The 18,536-nt window shown below is 41.3% G+C and overlaps 1 protein-coding gene across 13 annotated transcripts in view; it reads left to right on the plus strand.

The window, feature by feature from the left end:
* The window catches only part of lyst (lysosomal trafficking regulator), a 123,240-nt gene extending 108,216 nt beyond the window's left edge, over positions 1-15,024 (plus strand). For 12 of the 13 annotated variants that reach the window (XM_076975166.1, XM_076975171.1, XM_076975172.1 and 9 more), the window contains 8 exons: positions 2,058-2,247; positions 6,053-6,189; positions 7,595-7,693; positions 8,280-8,419; positions 8,672-8,769; positions 9,067-9,223; positions 12,258-12,329; positions 12,583-15,024. In XM_076975166.1, the coding sequence (XP_076831281.1) occupies positions 2,058-2,247; positions 6,053-6,189; positions 7,595-7,693; positions 8,280-8,419; positions 8,672-8,769; positions 9,067-9,223; positions 12,258-12,329; positions 12,583-12,721 (1,032 nt within the window). In that variant the 3' untranslated portion in view covers positions 12,722-15,024. Of the gene's footprint in view, positions 1-2,057; positions 2,248-6,052; positions 6,190-7,594; positions 7,694-8,279; positions 8,420-8,671; positions 8,770-9,066; positions 9,224-12,257; positions 12,330-12,582 lie in introns of those variants that run through there. The other variant, XR_013121389.1, reaches the window with a different exon arrangement.
* The last annotated feature ends 3,512 nt before the right edge of the window (positions 15,025-18,536 follow it).

Here is an 18,536-nt window from a genome sequence, read left to right on the forward strand (position 1 = left end):
TAATTTATGACGGGAGAATTCATTTTAAACCGGAGCATTTACTTCAGTGCTATTGAAAAACACTCCGTCATGAGTGTTACGTTTGCCACCCCCGCTCAACAACTTACGTGCCCCCCCCCCCCCCGCTCAACAACTTACGTTCGCCAACCCCGCCGCCCCGGACCTCAGGTCACAGCTATCTGCCAAAATTGGACCGCGGACAAATTTAGTTGAGTACCCCTGGTCTACAGTGAAGAGGCGACTCCAGGATGCTGGCCTTCAGGGCAGAGTGGCAAAGAAAAAACCATATCTGGCTAATAAAAGAAAAAGATTAAGACATTGGACAGAGGAAGATTGGAAAAAAGTGTTATGGACAGATGAATCAAAGTTTGAGGTGTTTGGATCACACAGACGAACATTTGTGAGACGCAGAACAACTGAAAAGATGCTGGAAGAGTGCCTGACACCATCTGTCAAACATGGTGGAGGTAATGGTGCTGGTAAAGTGGGAGATTTGAACAAGGTAAAAGGGATTTTGAATAAGTAAGGCTATCAGTCCATTTTGCAACACCATACCCTGTGGGCAGTGCTTGATTGGAGCCAATTTCATCCTGCAACAGGACAATGACCCAAAGCACATCTCCAAATTATGCACAAACTATTTAGAGAAGAAGCAGGCAGCTGGTGTTTTATCGGTAATGGAGTGGCCAGCGCAGTCACCAGATCTCAACCCCATTGAGCTGTTGTGGGAGCAGCTTGACCGTATGGTACGAAAAAAGTGCCCATTAACCCAATCAAACTTGTGGGAGCGGCTTCTGGAAGCATGGGGTGAAATTTCTCCAGATTACCTCAGCAAATTAACAGCTAGAATGCCAAAGGTCTGCAACGCTGTAATTGCTGCTAAGGGAGCATTCTTTGATGAAAGCAAAGTTTAAAGTAGAAAATTATTTAAAAAAAAAAACATTATTTCAACCTTGTCAGTGTCTGGACTTCTATTCATTTTGCAACTCATTTGATAAACAAAAGTATGAGATTTCAGGGAAAACACAAAATTGTCTAGGTGACCCCAAACTTTTGAACGGTAGTGTATTTAGCTTTTCAGGCAGTAAAGTACCAGCAAATATTATTACAACCTTTTTTCCTTCTGTAATTGAGTGTTGCCTTGTTGGGCCTTGTAACTTTGAAACTTTGCCAATAACCAATCAAAGTGGATTTTATATACAAATATTTTTTTATTTGATTTGAAAGTGGCATGATTGAAGGATCCCCCCCCTCCCAGTTTCCCTTTTAGTCTGTGGTGTAATTATGTGACTGCCCTTGCAAGAATGTAAAAGAAAGCTGTTTTGCGCAAACATTCAAATGAAGCCTACAGGATCAAACTAATGTATTATTAATATAATGTGTTTGTTATAGCATGTTTAAAATGCTTAATTTCTAGGGGTGGGAATCGTTTACTATCTCACGATTCGATTCCGATTTTGGGGCCAAGATACAATTCAAAATCGATTTTTGATTCAAAAACTATTTGATTTATAAAAATTTCTGCTTCAGTCTATAAAATCTGCATGATCTACTACAGTCTGCTTTGCAAGACAGAATGACAAATACAGAAAATAAAATGTCTTTCACATTTAATTAACAAAAATAAAGTGCTTTGGTAAAATGCTTTTTGTTGTTACCAAAATTCTTGAGCTTCATTTTGCAAGCCTTGCACACGAGCTACATTGTGTCAAGTTCGGTCTTCCCCGGCATTCGGTAAAAACCTAAATGAACCGATATTTTTGCCTTAAACGAAGATGGGACAGGTTGAATATCTCTTTTCTGCGCATGCGTGTGTCCCAGAACCTGCTGCGCAAAGTCTCGTGTAATTTTGTAAGTACGTAACGCGAGACTTCACCACAACTTAGTATCGATTTTGGGACATTTAAAATAGATTCTGAATCGTAGTAAATGAAAATCCATTTTCGATATGTGAATAGATTTTTTTGGCACACCTCTATTAATTTCTGTAGTATTTCATTTTCTGTCTGTTGTTCGCACAGGGTTTTAAGGGTTTTAAAAACTCTACCTTTTTTCAGAGTCCTCTGCCATGGATCAAAGGGCTGAAATGGGGTGAATATGTGGGCTCACCCAGCGCTCCCGACCCAGTGGTGTGTTTCAGCCAGCCCCACGGGGAGTGCTTCGGCTCACTGTTGGCTCTGCCCACACGGGCCATCTGTGGCCTATCCCGCAAGTTCTGCCTTATGATGATCTACAGCAAGGAACAGGGTGAGGGAGCATCTCTCTCTCTCTCTCTCTCTCTCTCTCTCTCTCTCTCAATCTCTCTCTCTCAGGAAAAACTCCCTAAGAACATGAGGAAGAAACCTTTAGAGGAACCAAGACTCGGCCCATTCTCCTCTTGCTGACACCGGATACATAAACAAAGAAAAGATGGGAATGATAAATAATTCTCATCTTTGTGTGCTTTATGTGGTTCTCTATGTAATTCTTATTCAGTCCTAAACTTCTTGATGGTTGGTAATAGTAGTCCAAGGCCATGGAGATACAGCCATTTGGAAAAGAAGGAGGGACAATTAGATCTGTATGGGACTATATGTGGGACACATGAAATTTAAACATTTCTGGAGTGTGGCAGCAACTCTGGCAATAAATTATTACAGCCCAGCTAAAAGTGCAGAACCAGAAGGTAACATAGACTTGGGAGCATCCTGAGACATTGACATCCATCCACTACACTGTCAACCAACTTGAGTGACCACATGCAGTGACAGTATGACAGCACCAGTGCTCCAGTCTAGGGGTGACCTGCAATAGTCGCTGATTTGACTATAGTCGACTATACCCCCTAGTCGACTATGAACGTCATAGTCGAATGTACCATTCTAACTGCATGGGGGTGCCCAAGGATGCTGCTAAGCATTAGTTGTTACATGAAATGTCTTGTTTTCGTTATATATAGCTTTTTGTGAAATAAAACCATCCATATTTCTGTTAATAAATATTAAAAAATGATGTTTGCGCATTAACAATAGGGAGCTTCCTTACTACACATTAATAAATCACACCCTGCAGTTGCACAATCCAAACGAGTGGAGCTGAACACGCTACAGAATACGCGCAGCATCTGCCGAGATTATAACGGCTACTAAAAAACTTCAGAAGTATTTTGAAAAAGATAAAGATGAATCAAACAAAGTAAAGTGCAAGTTATGTCATCAACGTCTTTCATTTCGCACGACAACAACCAACATGGCATACCATTTAAAATGCGTAAGGCGAAAAAAAAAAAACGTTTTGTTGTTTCGGTCGTGTCGTCTCGTCGCGGTGCGTCTCGGCAAGTAGGCCTATAAACATTTTTTGATGCTGTTTGCTTTTAAACCCCGTTACTTGAACCTTTCCTTATACTTTTTTGCTGTTGTGTAGCAATTTTTAAAATATTTTCAGGCATGCATATTTTATTTAAAATATTTTTTGACATTTTGCACAGTGCCTGTCTGACAGCTCGATATGCGCAATGCGCACTGACGGTTAATGTCCTCTAACGTTTCATAAAAAAATAAACAAGTAAATAAATAAAAGCTGAATAAAGCCAACCTAGCGTGTTTATTCATTTATCTGAGTGTTTTAGGTTTTTACTTTGAAGAGGAAAAAAGTCCTGAATGAGAACGGGATCCCGTTTAAGGTGCTCTAAATTAAAAAAATAAAAATAAACCCGATTCGACTATTAGTCGACTAAAGGGAAAAGCTGACGAATCAGTTTCGACTATGAAAATCCTTAGTTGAATACACCCCTACTCCAGTCTACCATAAACCCCTTAGCCCATGTACATCAATGGATGTTTTTAAGAGGCACTTAAAAACATATCTTTTTGAGATTGCTTTTATGAATTTGTAATTATAATTTGTTACTTAATTTTATATCTATTTTACTTGAATGTTTTATGTTTTTATATGGTTTCTTGTCTTATTGTAAAGTGTCCTTGAGTATCCTGAAAGGAGCTTATAAATAAAAATGTATTATTATTATTATTATTATTATGTTTGCTTCTAACTATGCTCAGTGGTATCATATATAATGTAAATAATTGTGGTCCTATGATGGAGATACATTAGATAATAGAAAATACATTACATTGTTTGAAACACCCTGCGACTTTGCAAGTTCTCTCACTTGGAAATCATGGAGGGGTCTGAAATTTTCATCTTCGCTGCATGTCCACTGTGAGAAACAAAATTTAAAAATAAATCTGGAAATCACAATATATGATTTTATAATTTATTTGTGTGTTTCTGCTGCAAATAATTATTTGAACACCTGTGAAAATTATTTGGTACAATAACTTTTAATAATAATAATAATAATAATATTTTCCACTTCTATATCGCCTTTCAAAGTACCCAAGGACGCTGTACAGAGAAATACAAAACACAGACAAGAACAGACAACGCCTTTGTTTGCAATTACAGAAGTCAAACATTTCCTGTAGTTTTTCACTAGGTTTGCACACACTGCAGCAGGGATTTTGGCCCATTCCTCGACACAGATCTTCTCCAGATCAGCCAGTTTTCTGGGCTGTCGCTGAGAAAGATTTTCTACTCTAACCACTCCTTGATTATTCTGGCTGTGTGCTTTGGGTCATTGTCATGTTGAAAGACCCAGCTACAACCCATTTTCAATGCTCTTACCTGAGGGAAGGAGGTTGTTCCCCAAAATCTCCCAATACATGGCCCCGGTCATCTCCTTAATACAGTGCAGTCGTCCTGTCCCATGTGCAGAAAAACAAACCAAAGCATGATGCTTCCACCCCATGATTCACAGTAGGGACGGTGTTTTTGGGATGGTACTCATCATTCTTTGTCCTCCAAACACAGCAAGTGGAATTAAGACCAAAAAGTTCTTTTTTGGTCTCATCTGACCACAGAACTTCCTCTGGATCATCCAAATGATCATGGGTGAACTTAAGACGGGCCTGGACGTGTGCTGATTTAAGCAGGAGAATCTTCCGTGCCATACATGACTTTAAGCTGGACCCATATGATTGTAAAGCTGCTTTGTGACAACGTGTGTTGTGAAAAGCGCTATATAAATAAATTTGACTTTAAACTATGACGTCTTAGTGTATTACCCACAGTAACCTTGGAAACAGTGGTGCCAGCTCTCTTCAGGTCATTGACCAGCTCCTCCGTGTAGTTCTGGGCTGGTTCCTCACCTTTCTTAGGATCATTGCTACACCACGAGGTGAGATCTTGTATGGAGCTCCAGTCCGAGGGAGATTGACAGTCATAATTGCTCCAACAGTTGAACTTTTTTCACCAAGCTGCTTGGCAATTGCCTCGTAGCCCTTTCCAGCCTTGTGGAGGTCTACAATTTTGTTTCTGGTGTCTTTGGACAGCTCTTTGGTCTTAGCCATGTTAGTAGTTGGAGTATTACTTATTGTGTGGGGTGGACAGGTGTCTTTATGCAGCTAACGACCTCATACAGGTGCTTCTAATTTAGAATAATAAGTGGAGTGGAGGTGGACTAACAGGTATTTGAGGGCCAGAATTTTTGCGGATTTGCAGGTGTTCAAATACTTATTTGCAGCAGTAACACAAATAAATTATTTTTAAAAATCATACATTGTGATTTCCATTTTTTTTTTAGATTATGTCTCTCATAGTGGACATGAACTAAAGATGAACCCCTCCATGATTTATAAGCGGGAGAACTTGCAAAGTCACAGGGTGTTCAAATACTTATGTTCCTCACTGTACATAGCCTTGATCTGAGGCAAGAAAGAAATTATTTGTTACTTTAACTAGGGCTGTTTCAGTACTGTGGTGGGGCCTAAATCCAGATTGGAACTTTTCAAATATGTGATTCCTATTCCTATGCTATGATCTTGGATATAAATGAAGGTTCGAAATGGGTCTATAACTAGATAATACAGCTGGATCAAGATTTGATTTCTTGATCAGAGGTTTAATTACAGCTAGTTTACAGGTTTTGGACATGTGACCTATGGTAATGGATGAGTTACCTATGGTTCGAAGAGGTTCAGTAACAACTTTGAGGTGCCTGCCTGTTTTCCAGGTGTGCGCAGCATGCACAGCACAGACATCCAGTGGTCAGCTATTCTGAGCTGGGGCTACGCTGACAACATGCTGCGACTCAAGAGCAAGCAGAGCGAGCCGCCCATCAATTTCATCCAGTGCTCACCACTACACCAGGTCAGGCAGTGCTCACCACTACACCAGGTCATCCAGTGCTCACCACTACACCAGGTCATCCAGTGCTCACCACTACACCAGGCCAGGCAGTGCTCACCACTACACCAGGTCAGGCAGTGCTCACCACTACACCAGGTCAGGCAGTGCTCACCACTACACCAGGTCAGGCAGTGCTCACCACTACACCAGGTCATCCAGTGCTCACCACTACACCAGGTCATCCAGTGCTCACCACTACACCAGGTCAGGCAGTGCTCACCACTACACCAGGTCAGGCAGTGCTCACCACTACACCAGGTCATCCAGTGCTCACCACTACACCAGGTCATCCAGTGCTCACCACTACACCAGGTCAGGCAGTGCTCACCACTACACCAGGTCATCCAGTGCTCACCACTACACCAGGTCATCCAGTGCTCACCACTACACCAGGTCATCCAGTGCTCACCACTACACCAGGTCATCCAGTGCTCACCACTACACCAGGTCAGGCAGTGCTCACCACTACACCAGGTCATCCAGTGCTCACCACTACACCAGGTCAGGCAGTGCTCACCACTACACCAGGTCAGGCAGTGCTCACCACTACACCAGGTCAGGCAGTGCTCACCACTACACCAGGTCATCCAGTGCTCACCACTACACCAGGTCATCCAGTGCTCACCACTACACCAGGTCAGGCAGTGCTCACCACTACACCAGGTCAGGCAGTGCTCACCACTACACCAGGTCATCCAGTGCTCACCACTACACCAGGTCATCCAGTGCTCACCACTACACCAGGTCAGGCAGTGCTCACCACTACACCAGGTCAGGCAGTGCTCACCACTACACCAGGTCAGGCAGTGCTCACCACTACACCAGGTCAGGCAGTGCTCACCACTACACCAGGTCATCCAGTGCTCACCACTACACCAGGTCAGGCAGTGCTCACCACTACACCAGGTCAGGCAGTGCTCACCACTACACCGGGTCAGGCAGTGCTCACCACTACACCGGGTCAGACAGTGCTCACCACTACACCGGGTCAGGCAGTGCTCACCACTACACCAGGTCAGGCAGTAGCCCAGACCAGCACAAGAACAGCCCAAACCCAGAAATACACATAATTTCATTGCTTTCAGATTTTTTTTCCTTTCTCTTAGTCTGAGGCTAAGATCTTTGTCTGTACAGTGCATTATTACATTTGGATCTTAGGAACAAGGCCAGGGCTCCACAGCACCCTCTGCAGAAAGCACATTAGATATCATTTTTCTCTTATGCCATCTTTGCTTTTCTCACTGTCTATTTCATGTCTGCTTCACTCTCTATATCTTTCACTATGCGTCTCTCTCTCTCTCTCTCTCTCTCTCTCTCTCTCTCTCTCTCTCTTCTGTTTCTCCCTATCTCCCTCTGTAACTCTTAGGTGTCCAGTTGTGCTTGGGTGCCGGATGGTTGTCAGCTGTTTACAGGCAGTAAGTGTGGAGTCATCACCGCCTACAGCAACCGCTTCACCACCACCATGGTAGGTTACCATGGCAACACAAGCCCCCCTCCACCGCCACCTCCACACCCACACAGCCGCCCACATCCATAATCACTCCCTGTAGAGCGCCTCCAAACACACACACTCACACACATTTTGAGTGGCCTCGTTCATCATCTCCCCGTTGCCCTAGAAACACATTTCCTGAAGCCCACAGGTGGGCTGGAGTCGGGGAGTGAGGCAGGAGGAGGTCTGCTCAGCCCTTTAACCACCTGCTCTTTCTCTCTGTATTTAAACACCCCTCACCTCCCCCTACACGTCTCCTCTTATCTTTATTGACATAGAGCAGTAAACAATGTCTTTTTCTGTCATTAAATAATCCCATTAAAGGTAATCCCATTTTGTTCATAGTGGCCTTCTTATGCTGTTATGCTGTATTTACAAGTCCTCCATTCAGAACATGTAGCTGCCTTGTTTGTTGTACCTGTTTGTTGCACTGAAATTGTTGACTCTCTGCTTTTTGCTTCTCGAAGGCACTGACTTTGCTGTCTTCTTCCTCAGTAATATTGTTCATCAATCCAGTTTGTAACAAAAAGCACATTTTTGTAATTATCTTTCTTTTTAGTCTTATGAGATGGAAGTGGAGTCTCAAGTTCACTTATATGGTCACACAGATGAGGTCACAGGACTGTTTGTGTGCAAACCATATAGTATCCTCATCAGTGTTAGCCGGGATGGAACCTGCATCCTCTGGGATCTCAACAGGTGTGCATTTTTGTGTACAAGTGATTTTGTTTAGGTAGGTCACACCATTAATAGATAATCCATGGAAAGTCCATATGGAGCTCCCATATGCAGAAAGAGAGTTTCACTAATTTAAACACTAATTTATATTCGTCTGATATTAGCCTTGTATGTTAGCCATAACTAAGTGCTCACTTCTATGTCTCTGTAATGTTGCAGTACTACAGTAATGAGCACTGGAGCACATCAAATAACTGTAGGCTGTTGTGGCAGGTTGTGCTACGTGCAGAGTCTCACCGGCCACAAAAGCTCTGTGAATGCAGTCTCAGCGAGTGAAACCACTGGAGACATTGCTACTGTGTGTGACTCAGGTGAGAGCGCCATGGATTTACAGGTGCCCTAAATTATGAAAACCACTTAAAGATAGATGTAGAGTCTGAAGGCTTAAAAAAGTAAAAAAAAATAAAAATAAATAAAAAATTGAGTAACAGATGTGTTTAATTTTTCCAAAGTTTAAGTCTCAGAAATTGTTTTTAAATGCAATTAATGAGAAAAAAAGCTTATAGAGGAGAGAAAAAGTTGCATCCATGCTTTTTAAATCCTTTTTTATACACATTGTTTCAGTTTTGTGTGAACTGTCTTGTCTTGTTTTCCTGTCTTGTATGCAGTGGGTGGTGGCAGTGACTTGCGACTGTGGACAGTGAACGGCGATCTGATTGGTCACGTCCACTGCAGAGAGATTATCTGCTCTGTGGCTTTCTCCAATCAACCAGAGGGAGTTTCTGTTAACGTAATCGCAGGTGGGCTTGAGAATGGCGTTGTGAGGTAAGAGACCCTACACTGTCAAACCTCTCTGAGGCTTTCAGAAAGAATGATGGCAACCCATTCTTGCCTAACCATTCTTGCCTGCTTGGAGTTTCTGTGTTTGTCTTCCCTCTTTTTGAGGAATGACCACAGGATTCCTAATGGATTTGAGATCTGTGAAATTTCCTGGCCATGGACCCAAAATTTTCAATGTTTAGTTCACCGAACCACTTAGTTATCACTTTTGCCTTGTGACATGAAGAACTTCAGTGTGAGTGGTTCAGCTGCAGTGAATCGGGCTTCAGGGAGTCAAGAATGTCAAGCGACCATCAGGAGTGTCTCTTAAAGAGGATGCAGCTACGAGATCAAATCAAATCAAATCAAAGTTTATTTGTATAGCGCTTTTCACAACACATGTTGTCACAAAGCGCTTTACAGGATTTAAAAGGTTAACAATACTATGGGTCCAGAACCCTAATGAGCAAGCCAAAGGCGACAGTGGCGAGGAAAAACTCCCTATGATGGTGGGGATTAGGAAGAAACCTCGGGAGAACCAAGACTCAAAAGGGAACCCATCCTCCATTGGGCGGCCCGTTAACACACAAATTACACAAAATACAGACAAATACACAAATCACACACAAATCACACAATCACACAAATCACACAAAGACTAAGTAAAGGTAAAAATGAAAGTTCTGGGTTTTGATATTGTCACTGTAAATGTCTGTTGATAAATGCCAGGCTTTCATTCCATGTCGGAGCAGCGATGCTGGTATTGTAGGCTCCGACTGCAATGTTACTCTCCAGGTGAACCTCGGAGAAAAGATACGAGATGTAGTAACTATGTAACAGATTAATCAAAGGCCAAACTAAACAGATGAGTCTTTAATCGAGTTTTAAACAATGAGACTGTGTCTGAGTCCCGAATAGAGGCAGGGAGATTATTCCACAATTGTGGAGCTTTAAAAGAAAAGGCTCTTCCACCTGCTGTGATCTTTTTGATCCTAGGAACAGTTAATAACCCTGCGTCCTGAGAGCGAAGTGAACGCGCTGGGTTATATTGTTCAATAAGTTCACTAAGATAGTCTGGAGCTAAGCCATGCAGCGTTTTATATGTTAATAAAAGTATTTTATAGTCAATACGGAATCTAATTGGCAGCCAGTGTAATGACGATAGTACGGGACTAATGTGATCAAACTTTTTAGTTTTTGTTAAAACTCGTGCTGCTGCGTTCTGAACCAGCTGGAGTTTGTTTATCGATTTACCAGAACATCCAGCTAGGAGACTGTTGCAATAATCTAAACGAGAGGATATGAATGCACGGATTAGTTTTTCTGCATCACTAATATTTAATATGTTTCTAATTTTGGCAATGTTGCGCAAGTGAAAGAACGCTACCCTAGTTATATTATTAATATGTGTATTGAACGAGAGATCTGGGTCTATTGTGATGCCCAAGTTCTTTACCTCTGCGCTGGGGGTTATAGTAAAAGAATGTAGATTCAATGCTACATTATGTATCTTGTCTCTCGCAGCCCTAGACCCAACTATTATTAATTCTGTTTTATCGGGATTTAGTGCTAGAAAGTTACACGCCATCCAATGTTTTATCTCTTCTACACATTTCTCAATCTTACTGTTTGCGCCTAAATCATCGGGTTTTGCCGATAAATATAGCTGAGTGTCGTCTGCGTAGGAATGGAAACTGATGTCATGCTTATGCATAATCTCGCCTAAGGGTAACATGTACAGTGTGAATAGAAGTGGTCCTAGGACTGTCCCTTGTGGGACACCATATTTAACCTGCATAGATTTAGAGGTTTTATTATTAACACTTACACATTGGAAGCGGTCAGTTAAATATGATCTAAACCAGGAGAGTGCGACTCCTTTAATACCTACCGTGTTTTCTAGTCTATCCAGCAAAATGTTGTGGTCTACAGTATCAAAAGCTGCACTAAGATCTAACAGTATAAGGAACGAGACAAGCCCATTATCGGCCGATATTAGTAGATCATTCACTACCCTGAGTAAAGCTGTTTCAGTGCTGTGGTTTGGTCTAAATCCTGATTGGAACTTTTCATGGATACTATTTGATTGGAGATGGGGTCACCACCAGTGCAGAGCTTGCTCAGAAACGGCAGAGGGCAGGTGTGAGTGCATCTGAACACACAGTGAGAGGAAGGCTTTTGGAGGATGGCTTGGTGTCAAGAAGGACAACAAAGAAGCCACTTCTTTTCTACACAAAAGAAAAACATCAATGACAGACTGACATGAATAAGCAATGGTATCAAAAAATCCTCCAAGAGCAACAGTCCAATTTAGAAATGAACATTGCTTTTTCCACCATGATGAAGCACCATGTCACAAGGCAAAAGTGATGGCCAAGTGGCTTGGTGAACAAAACATTGAAATTTTGGGTCAATGGCCTGGAAACTACCCAGATCCAATCCCATTAAGATTGGCAAACAAAAACCCAGACACAATCAACTCCAAGCACTGATTATCCAAGAATGTGTTGCCATCAATGTGTTTTGCCCAGAAGCTGATATCCAAGGCGAATTGCCGAAGGTCAGCACTGTAAATACTAAAGTCTTTGTTTAAATTGGATGTATTTGTCAATAAAAGTTTTAGAAATGTATGAAATGCTTATAACTGGACTTCATTATATGATATAAACATCTGACAAAAGTTTCTTAAAAAACTGAGGCAGCAAACTTTGTGAAAAACCAAACTTGTGCCATTCTCAAAACCTTTGGTCACGAATGTAGATGCATATGAGCAAGGGAAAGGATTCAAAAAAATCTCAAAACAACTAGAAATCAACCACTCTACTGTCCGGAAAACAGTTCATAAGTGGAGAGAATTTAAAACAACTGCCACTATAGCCAGATAATTTTGGTGCGCTCTGCTAAAGAGAAACAGTTTGTGTCCTCTTATCTGAAGATAAGTGGAGGCCTCTCGTCTCTGATCTTCATATCTGCTTTCTTTTATTTCTTTGTCTCATTTATTTTCTCCCTCTGTCTTTCTTTCCCACACACACACACTCAGGCTGTGGAGCACATGGGACCTGAAGCCAGTGAGAGAAATAACCTTCCCGAAGTCCAACAAACCTATTATAAGGTACTCTTTTCTTATACGATATATTTTTTACTAACTATAAGTCTGATTTTCTTGTGATACTCATTTTGAGCCAATTATTCATTCTGAGGCAATAATTAATGAAAATTATGTATTCAGAATATGTCACTGAACTGAAAATGCCTTTTTTTTATATCATTGTTGGCTTTATGTATGGCAAATATATTTACTAAACTGGACAAAACATAAGAAAACAGCCTGTACATGTAACCCACTCCTTGCCCCACTCTCTCAGCCTGACGTTCTCGTGCGATGGACATCACCTCTACACAGCTGGTAGTGAGGGCACCGTCATCGCCTGGTGCCGGCGAGACCAGCAGCGCATGAAGCTCCCCATGTTCTACTCCTTCCTCAGCAGCTACGCAGCAGGATGAGTGAAAATCACCACCACACACACACACACACACACACACACACACACACACACACATATATATATATATATATATATATATATATATATATATATATATATATATATATATATATAAAGGACTGTACCCCACAGTCCTTTGCTGGATGGACTTCTCTTGACTCCAGAGTCCTTCCTCTCAAGTCCTGCTCCTCAAGGAAGTGGAACGGCTTGCATGCACCAGACCTCGAGAACCATGCTGCACTCCTCAAGGCATGAGGCCACACCCCTCAAAGAATGCACAATGAGTGCTCTAAGCTAATGCACTATAAGAAAAGAGTGTTATGTATATATTTATAAATAGTATAATACAATACTTAGGAAGGGTGTGGTTGTTACTTACAGACATGATAAACCTTTTACACTCATTATGTTTTTTTCCTCGTTATCTTTGGTCAGATTGTATTATTCTGACTTTTTTTGTTATGTATTGTATTTGTTTTTGCTTTGTCTGTTTTTGTATTTGTGTTTTTGCTGTTTGTTTTATGGTATTTGGTTTTGCCCTATGTCATAATGTGGTGGTGTTTGACTTTGGAAGCTGCTATAATGATTTTGACAGACACACACCCTCTCTTAGTGGATTCTGTGTTCCTGCTTGAACCTGAGAACTGTGAATGCCTTTGAAGCTAGAACTGTCAGACATCTTTTTAACACTAAAACCTCTGCACCCTCACAAACTGCACAACCATTCTGCATAGTGAATGTGTCAGGGTTACTAAACAAGTCTTCATTTAAATCTCCTTTGAAGATGTAGTGCTCATTGTTTCCTGCCCTAATCTTAGCATGTATTTGCATCTGTGCGTGTGAGAGAGAGAGATGGTTGCATGAACGAGAAAAAATCATTAGTGTATATGTGTGGGGCCATGCATGTACTATTCGTCTTCACTATTTTGTGTTTGTTCCATTTTTTCCACCCGGTAAATGATCAGCGGGAAATACAGAGAGGGAGATCTCGCTGTCTGTTTCTTTTCAGGAAATGGACAGAGATGATAAGCATGAACTTTTGCATTAAACCAAGATGGTATCTCATGTGGAACAGAGTGGAGGAGCACTCTGGGTTCACTTGAGTGAGCCAACCTTCTCATTTGCATCATGAACTCTTACCTAAATTCAGATCCCATGTTACATGCTGCATATAGGGAGCCAGTGTGAACCCACACACCCAAACATGAATCATGTTACATGCTGCATATAGGGAGCCAGTGTGAACCCACATACCCAAACATGAATCATGTTACATGCTGCATATAGGGAGCCAGTGTGAACCCACACACCCAAACATGAATCATGTTACATGCTGCATATAGGGAGCCAGTGTGAACCCACACACCCAAACATGAATCATGGGGGCACTGATGACTCCTGATAATCTGCTTCTCTGCAGAAGTTTGCACACAAGGCATGGTCACACACACAGACACAAAAATTATATTGAAAAGTATTGCTTGTCTGCTCCCTTTACATCATTTTTCCTGTCAGTAATGGCACTGCTGGTTGTGAACTGTATGTCTCAGAACGCTTGCTGTCGTTGGTCATTGTTATCTGTTGTTAATTGATTGTTAACAGGTCACCACTCAATTACTTTCTAAAAGGAGTGCAGTTGGAGAGTCAACTTAAATCAAGTTTGATTTTATGGGGTGAATATGATCTAAATCAAAATATGAAATCTTGCCATGACCAAGAATGCCTTGCTGTGGGATTTTGTTGTTTTGTTTTTTGTTTAATTTGGGTTTGGTTTGGTTTGGTTGGTTTTGATAGTTCTTTACAAAAGTATCATTGTCTTAGTCATGGGCAAATGAGACTTGCGTACCACAAAGGGAAAGTTATCTCTTGCATCCACTATTCTCCTTTCACCCCACTTCCCTAATGTTTCATCAGGATATCCCACAATTGCTTAATCTTACACTTGATTTTAGTCGTCTGAGTTCATAAGGACAACTAAAGGTGTTCACAATGCCCTTGGGTAACTGGGATTTTGGTTAGTTTCATGTTCTTATCACTCATGCATTCCATTTTGCACAGTGTTGGATGATTGAGCTGAGAATCTTGTGTCGCTGTGTGAGTATATGATGTTAGAGTGTGAAAAGTACATTATATGAATTTGATAAAGAAAAACTCAGAAAAGAGTGTATATCTGGTGATTGATAATGCAACTTGTTATGTTTTGTCGACCAGTTTAATTATTTATTTTCTTGCAGGGTCTACACATTGTTATCCCCCCCCCCCCCAATCTTTTTTTTTTACTAAATAGAATGAGAGAATGAACCTAAATGAGATGTTTTCTTACTAAAAGTGTGTGCGTGCGTGCGTGTGTTTTATATAGATAGATAGATAGGAGTTCCCACACCTTGGTTAACATCAAATTCAAGGACTGCACCTGGCAGCATTTACCAGACGTGTGGACTCGAGTCACATGACTTGGACTCGAGTTCGACTCGAGTCACTAAACTGATGACTTGTGACTTGACTCGACGACAACACTGAAGACTTGCGACTTGACTTAGACTTTCCCTTTACTGACTTGGACTTGGAATCGGACTTGAGCTTTACGACTTGAAAAGACTTGAAATCCTTATTTTAACATAATAAATAAGTAATATAGAATCACATAACTGGATCATTTTGTATAAAATGGTGCTGTAAAATGTGAACTGCTCAGCTCAGTTTATCCGTAAACTACAGGTGAAGTTCTGCAGCCGATCAGGGGAGGGGGGGAGGGGGGGGGGGGGGAGCAGCAGCGTTGAATTTGTGCGGAGAGGACAAGCAACATGCTCCCAAAATGATCCTGTTCAATTATAAAGATTATGCTGTTGTGAATAAAACTGTGACATGCAAGACATGTGGAGTCAGGATAAGAGATGGAGATGCAACCACTTCAAACTTTGTTCGACATTTGAGGCTGCACAAAAGCAAGTCTCTGCTATGTATATTTAACATAATGCTATAACGGTTAGCTAGCTAGCTGGGATGTGATAACTCAGGGGTCGAAAATTTACTTTTACAAGGGTCCACATGAGCTACTTGACTTGTGTGAGGGGTCCGCACTAACGATAATTCTAAATCGGGAACCGGGGGGGGACGGGCGGACGGACGAAAGTCACTGAGGGGGGGGGGGGGGGGGGGGGGGGGGGGGTTAGTCAGACTAACTAACGCCTAACGTTAGTTAGTCTGACTAACTTAACATACTACTAATCAACTGCATCAATTGTGTTAAATATTGAAATTACATCTGGTGACTTGACTAGGACTTGAAGTTTAAGACTTGGGACTTGACTCGAGACTTGTTACTTGCAACTTAGTGACTTGTTCACGTCTGGCATTTACCTACTGCTACCCCTCAAAAAATGTTACAATACAAATTCAAAACATTGAATGCCATATTTCAAGCCATGCATCCTGAAATTTACATTTTCCATGCATGATATTACGCACTGATTCAACGAAAACTTCACTTACTCAATGTTTACCAATTCACCTGTGAGAAAATGCCACACACGTATTGAGGCTACACACGTTAACTATGTACAGGAAACACTAGAATGCAGTGCCGAACGGCAATAAAATCTACAGGAAAATGACTGCACCTTTGCAAAGTAGAAGTCAGCATAGGCCCTGTGGAATCAATGTAATTTTAAATGAACTTATGCTGGCAAAATAATGACATGTTGACAGCAGACAATGTAGTGAATATGGTATTTAGCTAAAGGTATGACTACAGTCATTGCCAAGTTTTGAGAATCATACAAATATTAATTTTTACAAAGTCTACTGCTTCAGTTTTTATAATGACAATTTGCATATATTCCAGAATGTTATAAAGAGTGATCAGCTTAACAGCAATTAATTACAAAGTCAATATTTGCCTAGAAAATGAACTTTATCCCCCAAAACACATTTCAACTTCATTGCAACCCTGCTTTAAATGGACCAGCTAACATCGTTTCAGTGATTGCTCCATTAACACAGGTGTGGGTGTTGATGAGGACAGGGTTGGAGATCAATCTGTCATGATTAAGTAAGAATGACACCACTGGACACTTTAAAAGGAGGCTGGTGCTTGGCATCATTGTTTCTCTTCTGTTAACCATGGTTATCTCTAAAGAAATAAGTGCAGTCATCATTGCACTGCACAAAAATGGCCTAACAGGGAAGAGTATCGCAGCTAGAAAGATTGCACCTCAGTCAACAATCTATCGCATAACCAAGAACTTCAAGGAGAGAGGTTCCATTGTTGCCAAAAAAGCTCCAGGGCGCCCAAGAAAGACCAGCAAGCGCCAGGACCGTCTCTTAAAAGTGTTTCAGCTGCGGGATCGGGCTACCAGCAGTGCAGAGCTTGCTCAGGAATGGCAGCAGGCAGGTGTGAGTGCATTTGCACGCACTGTGAGGCGGAGACTCTTGGAGCAAGGCCTGGTCTCAAGGAGGGCAGCAAAGAAGCCACATCCCTCCAGAAAAAACATGAGGGACAGACTGATATTCTGCAAAAGGTACAGGGAGTGGACTGCTGAGGACTGGGGTAAAGTCATTTTCTCTGATTAATCCCCTTTCCGATTGTTTGGGACATTTGGAAAACAGCTTGTTCGGAGAAGACGAGGTGAGCGCTACCACCAGTCTTGTCTCATGCCAACTGTAAAGCATCCTGAAACCATTCATGTGTGGGGTTGCTTCTCAGCCAAGGGAATCGGCTCTCTCACAGTCTTGCCTAAAAACACAGCCATGAATAAAGAATGGTACCAGAATGTCCTCCGAGAGCAACTTCTCCCAACCATCCAAGAGCAGTTTGGTGATCAACAATGCCTTTTCCAGCATGATGGAGCACCTTGCCATAAAGCAAAGGTGATAACTATGTTTTTTGTTCCCTGAGCCATTGAGATTTTGGGTCTGTGGCCTGGAAACTCCCTAGATCTTAATCCCATTGAGAACTTATGGTCAGTCATCAAGAGATGGGTAGACAAACAAAAACCTACACATTCTGACAAAATGCAAGAATTAATTGTGCAAGAATGGACTGCTATCAGTCAGGATTTGGTCCAGAAGTTGATTGAGAGCATGCCACGGAGAATTGCAGAGGTCCTGAAGAAGAAGGGTCAACACTGCAAATATTGACTTGCTGCATTAACTCATTCTAACTGTCAATAAAAGCTTTTGTTACTCATATGATTGCAATTATATTTCTGTATGTGATAAACATCTGACAAACACATAAAAACCAGAGGGCAGCAGATCATGTGAAAATATAATATTTGTGTAATTCTCAAAACATTTGGCCATGACTACATTTATGGCATCAAAGAAATCACATAAAATTGAGTGGTATCAACATCAAAAGAAGGAATGTTAGATTTGAGATTAATCCAGTTTCTAATGTCCATGCAAAAACTTTGTGAATATTGACATGAGAAAAACTAATGCTCCAGGGATTCTGACTTACAAAAGGCACATGATTCAACATCAAACGTAAATCTTCTTTCAAGAAACATGGTGCCCGGATATATCTTATTTATTATTTCAAAATGAGTTTCTTTCACTTTCGGAGATATGGGCCATTTGACAATTTTGGAATGAGCAAAAGCCATTGTGGTTTTATAAGTTGTATTCTTGGATGTTTCTTGAAAGAATCTATTATATTCATAGTAAATCTTTTGTCTCATACCATTGTTTACGTCAAGTATAATAAGATTCAGTCATTCACTTTTAACGTGGGCATCGAAATGGTCACCTCTGAATATAAAATGACAATTTTGATTAATTGAATCGGTGCTAAATGAATTGTTTTGTAG

Source organism: Brachyhypopomus gauderio, chromosome 15 (assembly GCF_052324685.1).
Source record: "Brachyhypopomus gauderio isolate BG-103 chromosome 15, BGAUD_0.2, whole genome shotgun sequence".
Taxonomy (NCBI): Eukaryota; Metazoa; Chordata; class Actinopteri; order Gymnotiformes; family Hypopomidae; genus Brachyhypopomus; species Brachyhypopomus gauderio.